Raw genomic sequence first — 18691 nt, forward strand, 5'->3', positions numbered from 1 at the left:
GATCCGTGGCTTCGTTTTGACCGTCCGCCTCCCGTCCTCCGGTTGCGGCCTACTCGCAGTGATCCAGCGGCGTGACGTCAGCGGGCCGCACGCTCCATTGAAATGAATGGAGGCGCGCTCGCGGACGGGCAGAACGAAGCCACGGATCCCCGCAGCGCTGACATCGGAGGTAAGAGAGCTGCGGGGGGAGGACATGTGCACACTGTGACTGGCTGCACCTTAAAAAATAAAGGTGCACATGTCCTTTAAGTAAAAATAAAGTGTGTATACGCTTATTTTTTTTTTATTGTAGGCTGCAATTCACTTTTGAAGTCTGCCAAATTGACCATTTTAAAAAAAAAAAATTTTTAAAACTTTTGTGACATAATTTTTTTCAGTTGCTGAGGCTCTGATATTAGTTACCAGTATTACAGCAACCTCACCGGAAAACTTGAGTAGCATAACTTTTGAGACAGCCCTTATAGGACGAGGACCATTACATTGTTCAAAAAGTTTGTTTCAATATTTTCGTTATATTTCTTCAAATACGCAGTCGATTTATATTTTTAATTTCTGTGCTTTCAGGGTCAAATATGGCTTGTGCTGCACGTGACAATCAATATCTGGGTACAACTTCAACAAAGCAGCCCAAAAAAAAACTTTGCGTGCAACAAAGTGTAGAAAAATTCATCTTAAAGACTACGACGAGCCAGAAAGAACATTTTGATGAATTAATTGCTAAATTCATATTTGCAACCAATTCTTCTTTCCGACTAGTTGAGCACCCATTGTTTGTACAAATGATCGAAGGAATTAGACCAGGCTACAAACCACCAAGTAGATTTGATATCTCAGGAAAACATCTTCAGGCTGTATACGACATAGAAAGAGCGGCTTGTACAAAATATTTGAAAGACAAGGTTGTTAACATGAGCTTGGATGGTTGGAGCAACATCCACAACGACCCCATAATTTGCACTTGTGTCACAACAGAAGATGGTGAAACTTACCTTACAGACACAATCGACACATCTGGAAATTCACATACTGCTGAATATTTACTTGAAATTGCTAAGAACTCAATTCACCAATGCCAAGAACAGTTTGGATGTAAAGTAAGGAGCTTAGTTACTGATAACGCAAGCAATGTGGCAAAAATGCGAGCGGAACTGGCACAGGATGACACAAATGTCATTACATACGGTTGTTCTGCCCATTTGTTGCATCTTTTGGCAAAAGACCTGCATATTTTGGGTGTCAAGGAACATGTTGTAGAAATTGTTAAATATTTCCGCAATAATCATTTTGCACATGCAACCTACAAGGAAATGGGAGGACTGAAGTTGGTTCTACCACAAGATGTTAGATGGAATACCTTGGCTGACTGCTTGGAACTGTTTATTAACAACTGGTCAAAATTACTGTCCATTTGCGAAACACATCGGGATAAAATTGATGCTAATATACGAAGCAAAGTATTAAATCTTGGTGTGAAGAGAAATGCCGAGGACCTTTTGGAAAGGTTAAAGCCAATATCGATTGCGTTGGATAAAATGCAGAAAGATACTGCAACCATAGCTGATGCCACAGAAGTTTGGAAAGATTTAGAAGGTTCTCTAGATCTCTTGAACCTCTCAAACAATGTAAAGGTTGCAATACAGCACCGCAAGGACCAAGCATTAAAAGAAGAACACTATTTAGCCAATATCTTGCATCCCATCTACAGAGGGAAAAAATTATCTGAGGCGGAAATCAACTCTGCAATGGAGTGGCTCGCCAATACTAACCATGACATTGTGGCAACTGTGCTGAAATTGAAGTGTGAATCTGCACCATTTCAAAAATACATGTTTGCAGATAACGTCGTTAATGAACTAAAACCACTGGACTGGTGGAAGTCGCAATCACTTGTTCTTCCAGCAAAGATAATAAATCTAGCTACTCAGCTACTGACTGCATCGGCTTCATCCGCAGGAGTAGAGAGATTGTTTTCTTCATTTGGTTTTGTGCACACAACAGTCCGAAACCGCTTAGGAACTGCTAAAGCAGGACAACTGGTTTTCCTATTAAAAGTCCTAAATAAACAGTAGGCTTAAAGGACTGATGTATTCACTGAAGATGTTTGCTTACTTCAAACGTTAGAGATAGGCTATTGTTAAAAAGTACTTACTCTCTGTAGTTCAATTCTGAGTGTTTAATAGTGCAAATAAAAATTATTAGGTTTCATAATCAACTGTTTTAATATTTTTATTTGTGTAAAACAATTAGATTTGCAAAAAGACAAAGTTTTGCTTGTGTACAACTTGATTAAAAAATCTGATTTAAATCAAATGATTTAAATCAAAAAAATCAGATTTAAATCAAAAAAATCTGATTTTTTTGATTTTTTTAAAAAAATCAAGATTTTTATCCACCCTGGGAATAAGTCACCTCTGGTTGCTGCTTATTTCCGGAGAATGAAGGATCAGGCATGTTAAAATCCTACATGCCTGATCCTTCTTCCCTTCCGACTTCTGCCATAAAGGACTCCCCCCTACACATTGGATAGTCAGACAATCATACTGAAATCAGCAGGATCTCATAGCTTTCTTCTACAGGGCATGGACGCCTTCACTCCTATGAGGACACTGCTGTTTGATGATCCCAAATATGTTAAGACCTATTTAGACCAGACAATCAGTAACAAGGGTTTAGTTTTCTCCTGTTTATTTGCTGTCCTTCGCTGCATTGACACCAGAACATGCGATAGCTGAAGAAAAAAAAGACATGAACCACACAAAATCATCAGCTGATCAAGTGCCACTAGGCAAAAACTTATATGCCCTTCGCTGCATTGATAACAGAACATACTTATTTGGAGTACAGATGATGGCAGTGATAGGACAGCACCGGTCTCCTCCTCTGAGTGTTGTGCGTATCAGAATAATCTGCTGCAGCATCTTATCTCCAGAGTTAGTGAGATGCAGGTGCTGAGCTGACCCATCACTGCCATCATCCGTACTCAATAAGAGTACATTCGGCTATGAATGCAGCGATGGGAAAGCAAATAGACTGGAGAAAAGCGAACACTTGTGTCAGATTATTGTCTTGTCACTCTAAATGGGATATTTGGGATATTCATATTTTGGAGGCTCTGACATCAAAGCAGGTACAAAACAATTTAAAAAAGTTTGGAGAAAAAAAAATATAACAAGCAGAAACTAAAAAGTTACTGTTTGTAGACGACCGCACAGATCTGATGTGTGTGACATTTTCGGTGAGCATATGTAGGGGAGTGAGGGAAAGGTTAGGCATGGTGAATTTAACATGCCCGATCACTGTCCGTTGTCTGGTAGCGGACTATTCTGCTCTCCCCATATATTTGTTATGACTAATCATAGGAATAGAAATGGCCACCATTAGGGTATGTGCAGACATTATTTGCTGCAGACATTTCTGCATCAAAAAGTGACTCTTGGCAGGAATAATGCTGCATAAAATACAATTTTTTTCCCCATTCATTATAATAAGTGAAAAGACTGCAAAAATGCTGAAACAATTAACATGCTGCAGCTATAAAACTGCTTCAAATCTGCATGAAAAGAAAAGCAACATGTGCACGAGACCAGAAACCTCATTCACTTTGTTGGGACAGTGAAGTGCTGCATTTTTTTTTTTGTTAAGTAAAAATGTGACAAGTGTACAAACCTTAAAGGGAACCTGTCAGGTGCAATATGCACCAGCACCACGAGCAGTTCTGGGTGTATATTCCTAATCCCTGCCCAATTGTCCCAGCCTATAGCAGCATAGATAAAGAGATCTTTAGAAAAAGTATTTCTAAAGATTATTTATGATATGCTAATGAGGCCAGGGACTAGTCCTCCCTCATTGCATGTTGCCATTCCCACAGGGGCGTGCTCACATGCTATTCAATGCTCAGCATTATCGGCGGTGACGCACGGACCTGTGTCTGGTGCCACAGCTTCAGACGCTTAGGCTCCGTGCGCATGATCAGAATGTCCAGCACTTCCGGTCAGGCACACTAGATCTCTCTGAAGCCAGGACATGTACACCTGGCTTTATACTGCGCATGATCGGTAGTGCGGTGACTTGTGATCATGCGCACGGACCCTAAACTCGGCGTTTGAGAAGCGGTGACACAGGTATGCGCGTCAACACCAATGATGCTGGGCATTGAATAGCATGTCAGCACGACCACAGGGGAGTCCTAAAATGCTGTGAGAGTGGACTAGTCAGAGGAAATTACACCCTTGTGACTAGTCCCTGCACTCATTAGCATATCATAAAGGATCTCTTTATCTATGCTACTGTATACACTTGAAAAAGACAGGCAGGTGCTCCCAATACTGTGGTGCATGTATCGCTGGATGGTCTCCACAACTTAAATAATAGGGATCGGCACTCGTAGATTTTTCTTTCAATTCTTCTTTTATTTTAAATCATAGTGCATAAAACCCCAAATAGTGTGACGCGTTTCGGTCAAAGGGATAACATGACCTTTCTCAAACTCCGCCTCCCAGGACTGCTCGCGGTTCTGGCTGCATATTGGACCTGACAGGTTCCATTTACGATAATCCCTAAATGTGTCAGAAATTGCGGTGTTCCTTTTTTCATGATTTGGTTCCCCAACTAATGTGATATACTGTACCTTGTGCAAGAAACTAACCTGGAGGAAGTATTTCTCATACACGGCGTTGTTACTCGGGGCCTGAAAGAAAATTAAAATTCAGACGTAACCAGGAAATGCTGAAGGGCAAATTAAACAGAAAATATCATTAAGCGACGCTCCATCCTGGACTAACACAGGATATATCATTTATCGCTGCACCGGCGATCACATCTGCAATTCTGTTATCTTTTTACATTGAACGGGTGGGGAGAGAAGGGGAAATCTTCCCACTGTTTTCTGGTAACCAACAGCAATGGCTTTTTCATTAAAATTATGCCTTCTTTATAGCGTTATTCACAGCTGCATGAATGGATACTGTTGGATAGCGCTTGTAAATATAAGCAATTTTGTAATGTGGTGCTCAATAAAACTTTCAGCCATTCTTGAGCTATTAATTAATTTTACAGCTTGTTGCCTTGGAAACCGACCACCAATGCCAGCCAGCCAAACATGTGCAGTGCTTACAAGCTCTTTTCTATTTAGCTTGTAAGCACTGCTGATCGCTAGTAGTTGCCTCCTAATCCAGGCCAGCTTCAGAGGAGTGCTTACAAGCTACTAAGCAGCGGTGGCCGGTCTCCTAGGCAATAAGCTAAAAACAAAAGGTTTGACATGTTGCATATTATAACAAACACTAACAATTGCAAAAGTGCTTATTTTTATAAGAATTTCCCAACAATATGCATCTATGAAACTGGGAATAAGCCTTTAAGGGTGAACACACACACACACACTCATATCAATTCTTTTGTGGATTTTTATCTGTGAAAATAAATCGCATGGGATGAAAAAGGGACTGCGAAAAAGGTCCACAAAAATTGCAGCCCAGAAAAAAAGATAAAAGTGCAACAAACACTGCAGGTCAAAAGAACAAAGATGTGTTTTAAGTAAATGCTTTTTTTTTTTGTTTTTTTTTTAAGAAAACACTAATACTGCTGGTGAGGGCATGCTCGGAAATATGGTGATCACATTAGTCCACTAGGCAGCTTCTGTGGGGAGATAGGTAATTACATAATTGTAATCTATCTTCCCCTGCATACAATCTGCTGTGCTCCTGTCACAGCACCAGGAGGGGGGGATGAGACCCTATATAATATAATACCTCATCTCACTGTCACAGCACCAGGAGGGGGGATGAGGAGTGCGGATAAGACCCTATATAATACCTCATCTCACTGTCACAGCACCAGGAGGGGGGATGAGGAGTGCGGATAAGACCCTATATAATACCTCATCTCACTGTCACAGCACCAGGAGGGGGGATGAGGAGTGCGGATAAGACCCTATATAATACCTCATCTCACTGTCACAGCTGTGGATTGTAGATCTGTCCAAATTTCTGCAAGGAGTCGCTTGCGGATCTAATCGTCAGGACCTTCTTTACCGATCCTTTTTGTTTTATACTTTTTTTTTTTTGCGGTGTTTCTGTTTGTTACTTTTTAAAAGGACTGTCCCTTTTTTCAGTACATTAAATCTAATATTTAATAACTTTATTATGTGGATGAACGAGTACGAGATTTGGAGTCTCCCTTTACAGCCACACCAGAGTAACGTGTGCAGAGTTGATGACCATAGGATAAAAAAAATTATGAAATTTGATGGTAAAAACGGACACACTGGTCACACATTAGTGAAACCCTGATCCGAGAGGCCGATGAAACCCGGATCCGAGAGGCCGATGAAACCCGGATCCGAGAGGCCGATGAAACCCGGATCCGAGCAGCTAATGAAACCCAGATCCGAGAGGCCGATGAAACCCGGATCCGAGCCGCTAATGAAACCCAGATCCACGCCGCTGATGAAACCCGGATCCGAGAGGGCAATGAAACCCGGATCCGAGAGGCCGATGAAACCCGGATCCGAGAGGCCGATGAAACCCGGATCCGAGCCGCTGATGAAACCCGGATCCACGTCGCTGATGAAACCCGGATCCGAGAGGCCGATGAAACCTGGATCCGAGAGGCCGATGAAACCCGGATCCGAGAGGCCGATGAAACCCGGATCCGAGAGGCCGATGAAACCCGGATCCGAGAGGCCGATGAAACCCGGATCCGAGAGGCCGATGAAACCCAGATTGGAGCCGCTGATGAAACCCAGATCCGAGCCGCCGATGAAACCCGGATCCAAGATGCCGATGAACCCTGGATCCAAGACGCCGATGAAACCCGGATCCGAGACGCCGATGAAACCCGGATCCGAGACGCCGATGAAACTCAGATGTTTTCTACTTTTTGGATGCGAGAAAAGTCACTGACGTCTGAATGGGGCCTATATTAGAACTATGCAAAGTTATACATGTTGTGATGAGCTACCAATATTGCTCCCAACATAATAAAAGTGTTCAAACCTGGGATTATTGGTCTATTCCCCGCCGCTTGTACAGCTCATGACCTGAGTCACACTGCCATAATCCACTCCTCACCTCTCATCTGATGCTGCGGCAGCAATCGCCCGCTTCTGTTAATCATTACTACACAGATGAGCGCCCAGACAACAACTACTGGTAATATTGCAGTATATGTGCTGCTGTAAATGGATTATAAAGCGGATGACGTGCAGGTGGTGAGAGGACAGGGCCGGGGATATCATCTACAGGGTAATATTATAGTGTGATTATGAGGACTTTGTTTCTTTTCTAAAAACATAGACCAAAAATGTACACCCCCATTGAAGAGACCACGGTGGGTGTCTGCTGGGGAACGTTCTAGGACAGGACCTAGTATGAAAGGTAGAGGTCCTGGACGCTGGAAGGGCAGACGCGGCACCGGGGATCTCAACAGGGAAACTTATTAAATAAAGTGACAGTCACACAAAATTGTACCAAACGTGCGCCGAGGATGAAATGATCTAGACCCGGATTTCCTGTAAAACCAGAGGAAAACGCCGCGACCAGGAAACCAATGAAGGACAGATAGACACAAGAGAGGGGGAGCGCTGACTCAGGACTGGAGGGAGCAGCAGGAACATTCACAAAACACGGCACTGTGATGGGGCGGAGCGGCCCCCGCACAAGTATAAAAGCAAATTATGTGTCTGCTCTGATAAAAGTCGCAAAACAGAATCAAGAATGTTTAACATTCGTCTTCTTTACACAGCAATCTCTGTCGTTCCATAGACTTTGACCAGATGAAAGACCACCACTCCGCTCAAAGGGGAGACCCCCATTCTCATTAGGAGATAACCTGCAATCTTGGTTCTCTGACATTAATGACCTATCCTTAAAGGGTTATTCCCATCTGTACAAATGGGAATTATCGGAAAGTGCTTGTAAATACAAGCAATTTTGGCATATACTGCTTACTAAAATTTCCAGTCGTTCTTGAGATATTATTTTGTTTACAGCCCATCACCTTGGAGACCGACCGCTGCTACTAGACAGCAAAACGTGCTACAGAGATTTTAGCTTTGTTTTGAAGCAGGCCAGGATCGCTGGGGCGCACAGTTATTTCCTAATCTGGGCAAGCTTCAGAGCAGTGCTTACAAGCTAGATAACAGCGGAGGTCGGTCTCCTTGGCAACGATCTGTAAACAAAAGAAAAGCATTAATATCTGAAGAATGGCTGAAAAATGTAGTGAACAGTAAATTACAAAAAAGCCTGTTTTTACAGCTACTATCCATCTATGAAGAAGAGAATAACCTTTGAATCAATTTGATCTTTTAGGGCTGAACGATATTTTTGATACAAAAGATATATTAACACTAGAAGTCCCAGAAATTTCAAGCTCCATAGGGTTCCAATGGTAGAAATGTTATATGACCCCTCTCTGGGACTTCTAGTGTTAAAGGGGGTTATCCAGTTTGTTTCTAAACAAATCTAAATGTCATTTAAAAAGGAAATTATACTCGCGCTCACCTCTTTATTTCCTGCAAATCTAGCGATGATGCTCTGGTGGTCCTCATAGGCTTTGTTGTCAGGACAAGACTAGCACAGCCAAGAGGTGGCCCCATTAGGCTGCTTTCACACCTCCGGTTTTAGCAGAGCCGGCCAGTCCAGCTCTAAAAGCTATGCAACGGATGCGGCGAAAAAGCCGCATCCTTTGCACAAGTTTTTAAAATGCGGCCTGTCCGGTTTTTGCCGCTTGCGGCATGCTACCAAGCATGCGCAGTGGCAAAAACCACATGCGGCGGCCGGATGTCCATAGGCATGCATTGAAAAATGCGCCGTGATGCGTTTTTTTTTTTGCTGCACAAAAAAATGTGCCAGGCAACGTTCCATCCGGCCACCGCATCGGCTAAATCTGCCGCATGCGGCAAAAACCGGACGGAACGCAAGCCCATGCGGCACAATATAAAGTCTATGCAGGAAAAACGCAGCCGGCAGCAAAAAAAACTGTTGCGTTTTTCCTGCAAAGTGCCGGATTGTGCCGCAAAGGAAAAACCGGAGGTGTGAAAGCAGCCTTAGTCAGGTGCGGTACTACTGGCATCACCACTCAGTAATGTGTGCCTGTAGAACAACAAGTGACCATTGCAGCCACTAATTGTTTACAAGCGGCTGTCATGTGATCGATGTAGCCAATCATAATGCCAGTAGTACAGCATGTGACTGGTGCAGCCTGTTGAGTGGTCACTTGCTGGCCTCAAGTAAACAAATGCCCGGAGGATCAACGGAGCGTCAGTGCTGATTTAGTGAAAAAAATAAAAATACGATGGCAAATGATTTATTTTTTTAGTACATTTGCAGCTATTTATATGTAATGCAAAAAACTGGATAACCCCCTTAAGAAATCAAGCAGCCAATAATAGTGAGAATAAATGTCAATAATCCCCTTAATAGAAGGTTCTGCTACACAAACGATAGAGTAAATTTATTTAAAAAGTTACAAAAAAATAATCTGATTTTAGATTCAAGGTAACATTATCGTGGGAGATTTCACAACATTCCCGGTAAGAGGCTTCCTTCGGTTTCCGAGCCCCCACGAGAGGCCAAATGTGACTTTACACGCAGATGTGAGGAGCAACTACTTTCAGTTTTCGTAGCTGCCAAACGTCTGGGAAGAGGCACACCCGAAATGTGGGCGGCATGGAAGAGAAACGGGACAACAAGTAGGATTCTGTGCGAGGTCCAATTATTCCGCTTTTATTCTTATTTCTCATATGTGACCAATTTTCATCAGTGTTTCAGAAGTTTCGTGTTGGCAAAAAACAAAAACAAAACAAAAACACGAAAAAGAAGATTTGTCAGACTCTTCCTGCGGTCAGTGAGGGGCCGGCACGAGGACGCCGGCACGAGGACGCCGGCACGAGGACGCCGGCACGAGGACGCCGGCACGAGGACGCCGGCAGTGACCCCTCCGGGTTATTCACAGACCCAGGGACTGCACTGGAGAGATTTAGCCATAACTCAGAATAAAAGTGGAGATATCTAAGTTTGGGGCTTTTTTAGGGCACAGTTTGCAAAAAAATGCACGAACACGTTACTATAAAGTGTAGGTTTTCTATGTACAGGAAACGCGGTCATCTTGAAGAAACTTGGCCAAGAGCCCACATTACTCCGGATCTACGACCTTCACATGAAGATCCCATCGTCGTAATGTATGGCGACGCGCAGGGAATGTGAAGTCGGCGGATGAGAACCGGACGTTTATCCACCTCCTCAGGTGTCCACAGCTTCTTGTAAACAATGGATAACTTTTTCATCTAAGGTCCTGATGTCCAGAAATCAGCCTCCGGCTTGTAGTCACCATTTCGGCTGCGCAGCCTCCCGAGCCACGGACGGATGGTACAAGTGATAGCATCTGTATCTGTGTATAATATATCGGTCCCATTCCCATCCAGAAAAGTTGTCAGAGTGAAATCCGTTGGGTATGCCATATGTAATGAGTACAATGAGAATGTGCCATTTGTTTTCTTGCCTGGCATCCCTATGACACTTTTCTCCACAGTTATTAATCAACATTCATTTACAGTGTCTATGTTACAGAATGGTAATGTGTCCATAAAAATCGGATGGCATATGGATTGTCCGTGTGACATCCAAAAATTTTTTTACACCCATTGACTTGCATTGGACGGAATCAGTGTCCTTCCCCCTCTAGCAACTGACAGTACATTCCCCAACTGCAGCTACATTACAATGTCTCCCTTACCATAGAAACTCATAAGTGGTTCTGAGCAGAATCAGTCTCCTTCCCCTCCTAGCAACTAAACATAAAATCCCCAACTACTTCCCCTGCAGCTATATTGTACTTAAGGAAAAGGATAGGAAAGGAAAAGGACGGGAGAAAGAAATTTCTATTATCAGCTCTGCAGAGCGCAGAGGATCACCATGCAGAAATATGGCTGTGGGGAGTGATATACATGTGTGACCGCAGCACCCGGCTCAATAGATGGACATACACATCACCATACAACAACTATATAACAGGTGGCGCCGTACTTATGTAAGTATAATGCCGTATTCACACATCCACAACACTGTTTGAGGACGGAGCACGATTTATGGACATCAAGGAGAGCCGCTATGCATCAGCCACAGTAGCCACCAGACGAGCCTATGGTGGTGGAGTTAGTGGGGGCCGGTGTGTGTAGTCAGTACAGAACGGCGCTGCACTGTGTGACTGGTAAAGTGACCCGACTACGGAATAACCTCATTACTCCAGTCACCGGCCTAATGTCATCTTCATGGAGGACAATGCTCCAGCTCATCGAGGTCACATCATTAGGGAACGGTTGCTGGAAACTGCGGCACCTCACATGGAGCGGCTGCACTTTCTCCAGACCGGAATCACATAAAAAAAAAAATTTATGAGATCACGAGATGCCGGTAGAGGGTCGTTACTCTGTACCCCAAAACTTCAATGACGTGAGGGACAGCTCTCGTATAGCCGTACAACGCAGGGACAGCTCTCGTATAGCCCTACTACCCAGGGACAGCTCTCGTATAGCCCTACTACCCAGGGACAGCTCTCGTATAGCCCTACTACCCAGGGACAGCTCTCATATAGCCCTACTACCCAGGGACAGCTCTCATATAGCCCTACTACCCAAGGACAGTTCTCGTATAGCCCTACTACCCAGGGACAGCTCTCGTATAGCCCTACTACCCAGGGACAGCTCTCGTATAGCCCTACTACCCAGGGACAGCTCTCATATAGCCCTACTACCCAGGGACAGCTCTCGTATAGCCCTACTACCCAAGGACAGTTCTCGTATAGCCCTACTACCCAGGGACAGCTCCCGTATAGCCCTACAACCCAGGGACAGCTCTCATATAGCCCTACTACCCAGGGACAGCTCTCGTATAGCCCTACTACCCAGGGACAGCTCTCGTATAGCCCTACTACCCAGGGACAGCTCTCGTATAGCCCTACTACCCAGGGACAGCTCTTGTATAGCCCTACAACCCACGGACAGCTCTCCTATAGCCCTACTACCCAGGGACAGCTCTCGTATAGCCCTACTACCCAAGGACAGTTCTCGTATAGCCCTACTACCCAGGGACAGCTCTCGTATAGCCCTACAACCCAGGGACAGCTCTCATATAGCCCTACTACCCAGGGACAGCTCTCGTATAGCCCTACTACCCAGGGACAGCTCTCGTATAGCCCTACTACCCAGGGACAGCTCTCGTATAGCCCTACTACCCAGGGACAGCTCTTGTATAGCCCTACAACCCACGGACAGCTCTCCTATAGCCCTACTACCCAGGGACAGCTCTCGTATAGCCCTACTACCCAGGGACAGCTCTCGTATAGCCCTACAACCCAGGGACAGCTCTCGTATAGCCCTACAACCCACGGACAGCTCTCGTATAGCCCTACTACCCAAGGACAGTTCTCGTATAGCCCTACTACCCAGGGACAGCTCTCGTATAGCCCTACTACCCAAGGACAGTTCTCGTATAGCCCTACTACCCAGGGACAGCTCTCGTATAGCCCTACAACCCAGGGACAGCTCTCATATAGCCCTACTACCCAGGGACAGCTCTCGTATAGCCCTACTACCCAGGGACAGCTCTCGTATAGCCCTACTACCCAGGGACAGCTCTCGTATAGCCCTACTACCCAGGGACAGCTCTCGTATAGCCCTACTACCCAGGGACAGCTCTCGTATAGCCCTACTACCCAGGGACAGCTCTTGTATAGCCCTACAACCCACGGACAGCTCTCCTATAGCCCTACTACCCAGGGACAGCTCTCGTATAGCCTTACTACCCAGGGACAGCTCTCGTATAGCCCTACAACCCAGGGACAGCTCTCGTATAGCCCTACAACCCACGGACAGCTCTCGTATAGCCCTACAACCCAGGGACAGCTCTCGTATAGCCCTACAACCCAGAGACAGCTCTCGTATAGCCCTACTACCCAGGGACAGCTATAAGGGTACTTTCACACTTGCGTTTTTTTCCTTCCGTCACAATCCGCCCGTTTGGAAGACAGCGGAATCCGTTAACGGATTCCGCTGTTTCCCATAGACTTGTATGGATGACGGATTGTGCCAAAAGTACCTGCGTTGCTTCCGCTGGCCGACGCTGCGTTGCGTCCGCCGGGTGGAAGGAACGCAGCATGTAACGTTTTTTGAGCGGCGGAATCCTCTATTTTTCACTGCACATGCTTTTTTTTTTTTTTTTTTTTTTTTTTTAAGTCACAGAAACTTTATTTTGTCTCTCGGTGGCCGAACGTTCAGCTGAGCGCCCGGCCGCCGGCATGTGAGAGCGCTCGGCTGAGCGCCCGGCCGCCGGCATGTGAGAGCGCTCGGCTGAGCGCCCGGCCGCCGGCATGTGAGAGCGCTCAGCTGATCATTCACAATAGTCTGCTGCCGGTAAAACTGTAAAAAAAAAAAAAAAAAAAAAAAAAAGCTTTCCGTTGTTTTGTACGATCCGTAGCATCAGTTGTGCCATTATATGCAACGCATCTGTTGCATCCGTCACACAACGCAATGCAACAGATGCCGTTCAACGCAAGTGTGAAACTAGCCTAATGCTGATGTAGTCTTTGATAAAAATGAGTTTGAAACCCCTGCTCCAAGGCCTATAGTCATTTATAAAGCTGTTCAATCCTCACAAAAGTCCCTATTTAGAGTGGAACAATAAAATATTTTACTTGTATGGTTGTGCTCAACCAAATTGCACAGTCGACTAATAAAATAACCCCATACAGTATATGAAGAACCAGAGAATCTCATAAATAAAGCTGAGAAAGTTCCTATAAAAAACACTTTTTTTTCAGAGTTGCTCAGTAGATGCCTTTATTTTCAAATTCTAATTGGGAACTTAAAAAGTGTAATTTTCCCTATTAAAAAAAACAAAAACAACCAACCTTGTAAGATATCTTATTAGAGAAATATGCCTTTTCTCAGTTATCAGTCACGTCTCTCCTCCACTCTTCGATCATTCTCAAAAACTGCACCGCTCTGCTGCTTACTGCTCTGGATTAAATTACACCGGCAACCTATAGAAACTTAGTGGAAGAAACACTTGCGGGAGAAACAGCACAAAGAGACTGCTGAGGCTTCTAGTGACTGCAGCCTTCAAAAGGAGAATATTGCTAAATAACAAGATGTAACTCATATAATGGCCAGAACTTGTGTTATTTTCCTGTGTATATATACATATGACATCTTATTCTGAAATGTTACCTAAAGTGCAGTTATTTAAAAGCTTATTCCCACCCAAAAAATGCAAGTTATCTCTGCATAGAAGAATTGATAACTTTTTGATCGCTGGGACCTCCAGGGATCCCAAGGCTCTAATCACTGCAGCACTCTGAATGGAGTGGGAGTGCATATGCTTGGCCTTTACGCCATTCATTGCCTGGGGTACTGTCAGAAAGAGCCAAGCTCATAGATAATGAATGGAGAAGAATATGTACCCCCCCATTCCATTGGGGAAGGGGCTGAAGAGTCCCAATTTTGTAATTGCTACGAGTCCCAGTGGTCAGATGTCCAGCAAGTTATCTCCATCCCATGGATGATGTTTCTACAGGAAATTCTACTTCACAATCGATCCTGCAGCTAAAACTATATGTCTTTGTGGCATTACCACAATTATAATGATCACGGCAATGATATATCAATAAAACTCCAGCTTCATTCTACAGGACAAAGAAGGATGGTGGGAGTCCGAGACTGTGCTAGCACCCATTAGTATCTTTAAAGTAGGAGGAGAAAAAGGGTTAATCCCGCGTAATCCGCCAGAATAAGATGTGGAAATGTTGATAGATTAACTCTTATTCCATAGGTCTACGTGTTTCGATGTATGAAAACATCTTCCTCAGGACCAGAATATTGTTGCTATTCTGGTCCTGAGGAAAAGGTTTTCATACCTCGAAACGCATAGACCTATGCTTTCCTTAACCAAGAATCTTCAAAAACATTAGTGCATGCCCTCATCATCTCCCGCCTCGACTACTGCAACCTCCTGCTCTCTGGCCTCCCTTCCAACACTCTTGCACCCCTCCAATCTATCCTAAACTCTGCAGCCCGCTTAATCCACCTCTCCCCTCGCTACTCCCCAGCCTCGCCACTCTGCCAATCCCTTCACTGGCTTCCCATCGCCCAACGACTCCAGTTCAAAACATTAACCATGACATACAAAGCCATGCACAACCTGTCTCCTCCCTACATCTGTGACCTAGTCTCCCAGTACCTACCTGCACGCAACCTTAGATCCTCACAAGATCTCCTTCTCTGCTCCTCTCTTATCTCCTCTTCCCACAATCGTGTACAAGATTTCTCCCGTGCATCCCCCATACTCTGGAACGCTCTACCTCAGCACATCAGACTCTCCACTACCGTGGAAAGCTTCAAGAGGAACCTCAAGACCCACCTCTTCCAACAAGCCTACAACCTACAATAGCCCTCAGCCCAGTAGACCACTGCGCAACCAGCTCTGTCCTCACCTATTGTACCATCACCCATTCCCTGTAGACTGTGAGCCCTCGCGGGCAGGGTCCTCTCTCCTCCTATACCAGTCTGTCTTGTACTGTTAATGATTGTTGTACGTATACCCTCTTTCACTTGTAAAGCGCCATGGAATAAATGGCGCTATAATAATAAATAATAATAATAATAATAATAATAATAATAATAATAATAATAATCTCATTCTGGCGGATTGCGCGGGATTAACCCTTTTTCTCCTCCTGCTTTGAAGATATTTCCACGTGGGGCCGCGGCAGCCGCCATTATCTCATATCTATGGTGGTTGTGACACCACATTTGGTGAGTGTATTATAGTATATATTACCTCGTTGTTTATCTGGTAAGACCCTATCAGCGCTTCTGTTTTCTAGCTATATTACCACCCATTAGTAGACCTCAACAGGAGGGTTAGCATGCTGATTATCAGATATCTAGTTCTGGAAAACCCAAAAACAATGAGGTTCCCATTGAGAAATCATTCTCACGAGATTTCAGACACTGAAGTGTAACATCCCATTGTTAAATTTCCTATGCACTGGATTACAGCGGCTGATCATCAGTCTATGTAATAAGTCACTTCCCTCCTGGACACCCCGCCGGAGTCCTCTGCCCCGTCTGTGCCCCACCATCCGCTGCACATAAGCTACATTCCTACCTGCAAACTCAACCAGCAAACATTGGTTTCAGGATGAAAGTTTAGCTCAGAGCAGCAGTGTTACAATAAGTTACAATAAGTTTCATATTGTTTCTTCCAGAACAAAACAAAGAAATGCTGGAATGTATTTTACAAGTTAGAAGTATCCTGTATATTCTAGTCACCAAAAATGGAAACACTTGAGCGTCTATTAGTCCAAGAGATTCCTACACATGAAGTCTGTACATTCACAATACCGGCTATTTGTGCACCTACAGTGAAGCAATGTCGGAGTATATAAATATATACACACCTATAAGGAATGTAAACACATAGCAACAGAATAGACCAGCTGATGACAGAGCACAAAAGCTTCTCCTAGAACCACCACCACAGGGTTTCTATTGTCCGGGACCACAATACACAGAAGCACTGGTGACACGGGAACGACTCGCTGTCCACGAGGAACAGAAGGCAGCAAAGCAACCCCAAAAGAGCAAAACAAGGGCATTTCATTGCCTCTATTAGTAGCCCCATGACATTATATGCGAGTTTTTCCGCAACGTAATGACCTCATGGGGGTCTACTAGTCAAAAGAGGCGCTGGAGATGCTGCAGACACTAGGCGGTGCGCAGGGCTCTGCTCCAGCAGACAGATTAGCGAGGAAGACTTGATACCATGAATCTCTTTGCTGAACTCTAGTATCTAGCATCAACTTTCTCAACTCTCCGTACTGACAGCGCATGCAAATTCATCCGAACCTAGCAAGTACCGGTATATGCATGAGAAAAACAGCTATGTCAGTCTTGTCCAGACATCAGTTAAAGAGAATGGGCATCCAGCTTAAAGGGAGTCTCTGTCAGCACATAATGACTGTTCAAACCTAGCACAGGCGCTCAGTGCACTCTTGGTGTGGCCGAACAGTTCATTGCACATTCACACCTACTTTTTTTTTTTTTTTAGCATCTACCGTATTTTTCGGATTACAAGACGCACTTTTCCTCCCAAAAATTTGGAAGGAAAGTGAGGGGTGCGTCTTATAATCTGAATGTAGCTTACTGGGTTGGTGGAGAGGGGGGTCGAAAGAGGCCGGGGAATGCTGCAGGGGCTGCGGTGGCTGTGTGGGGTCTGCGGCAGCTGGTACTGCAGGGATTGTGTGGGGTCTCTGGCGGCTGGACTGGCGCTGCGGGACAGGCGGTGAGGACTTCAAATAATACCGCCCGGAGTTGGCGCGTGCGCAGATGGCGTCTCAGCTCAAGCTCTCATCTGTACACGCACTGCCTCCGGCTCATTGGTCTCCCAGCAGCAGACTTAAAGGGAACCTGTCATCAGAAATTTCGCCCAAAAGCTAAAAGATTCCCCCTCTGCAGCTCCTGGGCTGCATTCTAGAAAGGTCCCTGTTATTATTGTGCCCCATGTGAGACCAAAATAAAGCCTTTATAAAGTTCTACCTTTTTGTATGCAGCTTCTGTAAATCTGTCACGGGGGCGGGCTCTCTGCCGTCCGTTATTCTGCCCCCTGGTCCTGTATGCCGCCCCCATCGCTCCTTTCCATATCTGATGCACCGCCCACAGCTCCAGCCATCCCCGCGCATGCCCAGTGCCAGTCTCACAGGACTGAGCAGTGTGACCGCTGGTGACATGTGCGCAGGCAAGTGATTATGGGCGGGACTGTGACTGTTATCAGCAAGTACCCGCCCATAATCTTGTGAGCGCGCAAACCTCTCCAGCGGTCACACTGTGCTCAGTGTAGATGCTAGACTGTATGGGCTGCTTCCAGGGATGACGTCCCTTTGTCATGTGATAGTATTTTGAACACGCCCGTATCACATGACAAAGGGACGTCATCCCTGGAAGCAGCCCATACAGTCTAGCATCTACACTGAGCTCAGTGTGAATGCTGGAGAGGTTTGCGCGCTCACAAGATTATGGGCGGGTACTTGCTGATAACAGTCACAGTCCCGCCCATAATCACTTGCCTGCGCACATGTCACCAGCGGTCACACTGCTCAGTCCTGTGAGACTGGCACTGGGCATGCGTGGGGATGGCTGGAGCTGTGGGCGGTGCATCAGATATGGAAAGGAGCGATGGGGGCGGCATACAGGACCAGGGGGCAGAATAACGGACGGCAGAGAGCCCGCCCCCGTGACAGATTTACAGAAGCTGCATACAAAAAGGTAGAACTTTATAAAGGCTTTATTTTGGTCTCACATGGGGCACAATAATAACAGGGACCTTCCTAGAATGCCGCCCAGGAGCTGCAGAGGGGGAATCTTTTAGCTTTTGGGTGAAATTTCTGATGACAGGTTCCCTTTAAGGAAAATGGTGCCTGGAGGTGGCACTTGCGCAGATGAGATCTCAGCTTGCCATTGAGCTGAAAACGCAATCTGCACTGACTACAGGCGCCATTTCTTTGAAGCCTTCACAGACAGCAGTCACCTTAGCTGCCCGAGCCCCAGCTTCCACCACAGCCCCAACACAGCCTACAGTTCCTGGGACACCCAACGCCCCTGTCTCCTGTGACTCCACTCCACCGCTGCTGCTGCTGCCCC

At 45.4% G+C, this 18691-nt stretch overlaps 1 protein-coding gene across 1 annotated transcript in view; it reads right to left on the bottom strand.

Annotated features, from left to right (window-relative positions):
• Positions 1 to 18691, bottom strand: part of EPS15 (epidermal growth factor receptor pathway substrate 15) — a 168236-nt gene that overhangs the window by 130851 nt on the left and 18694 nt on the right. Inside the window, exon 2 of the mRNA XM_075320561.1 lies at positions 4646 to 4687. Coding sequence (XP_075176676.1) covers positions 4646 to 4687 — 42 coding nt within the window. The remainder of the gene's footprint in view (positions 1 to 4645; positions 4688 to 18691) is intronic.

Source organism: Anomaloglossus baeobatrachus, chromosome 8 (assembly GCF_048569485.1).
Source record: "Anomaloglossus baeobatrachus isolate aAnoBae1 chromosome 8, aAnoBae1.hap1, whole genome shotgun sequence".
NCBI lineage: Eukaryota > Metazoa > Chordata > Amphibia > Anura > Aromobatidae > Anomaloglossus > Anomaloglossus baeobatrachus.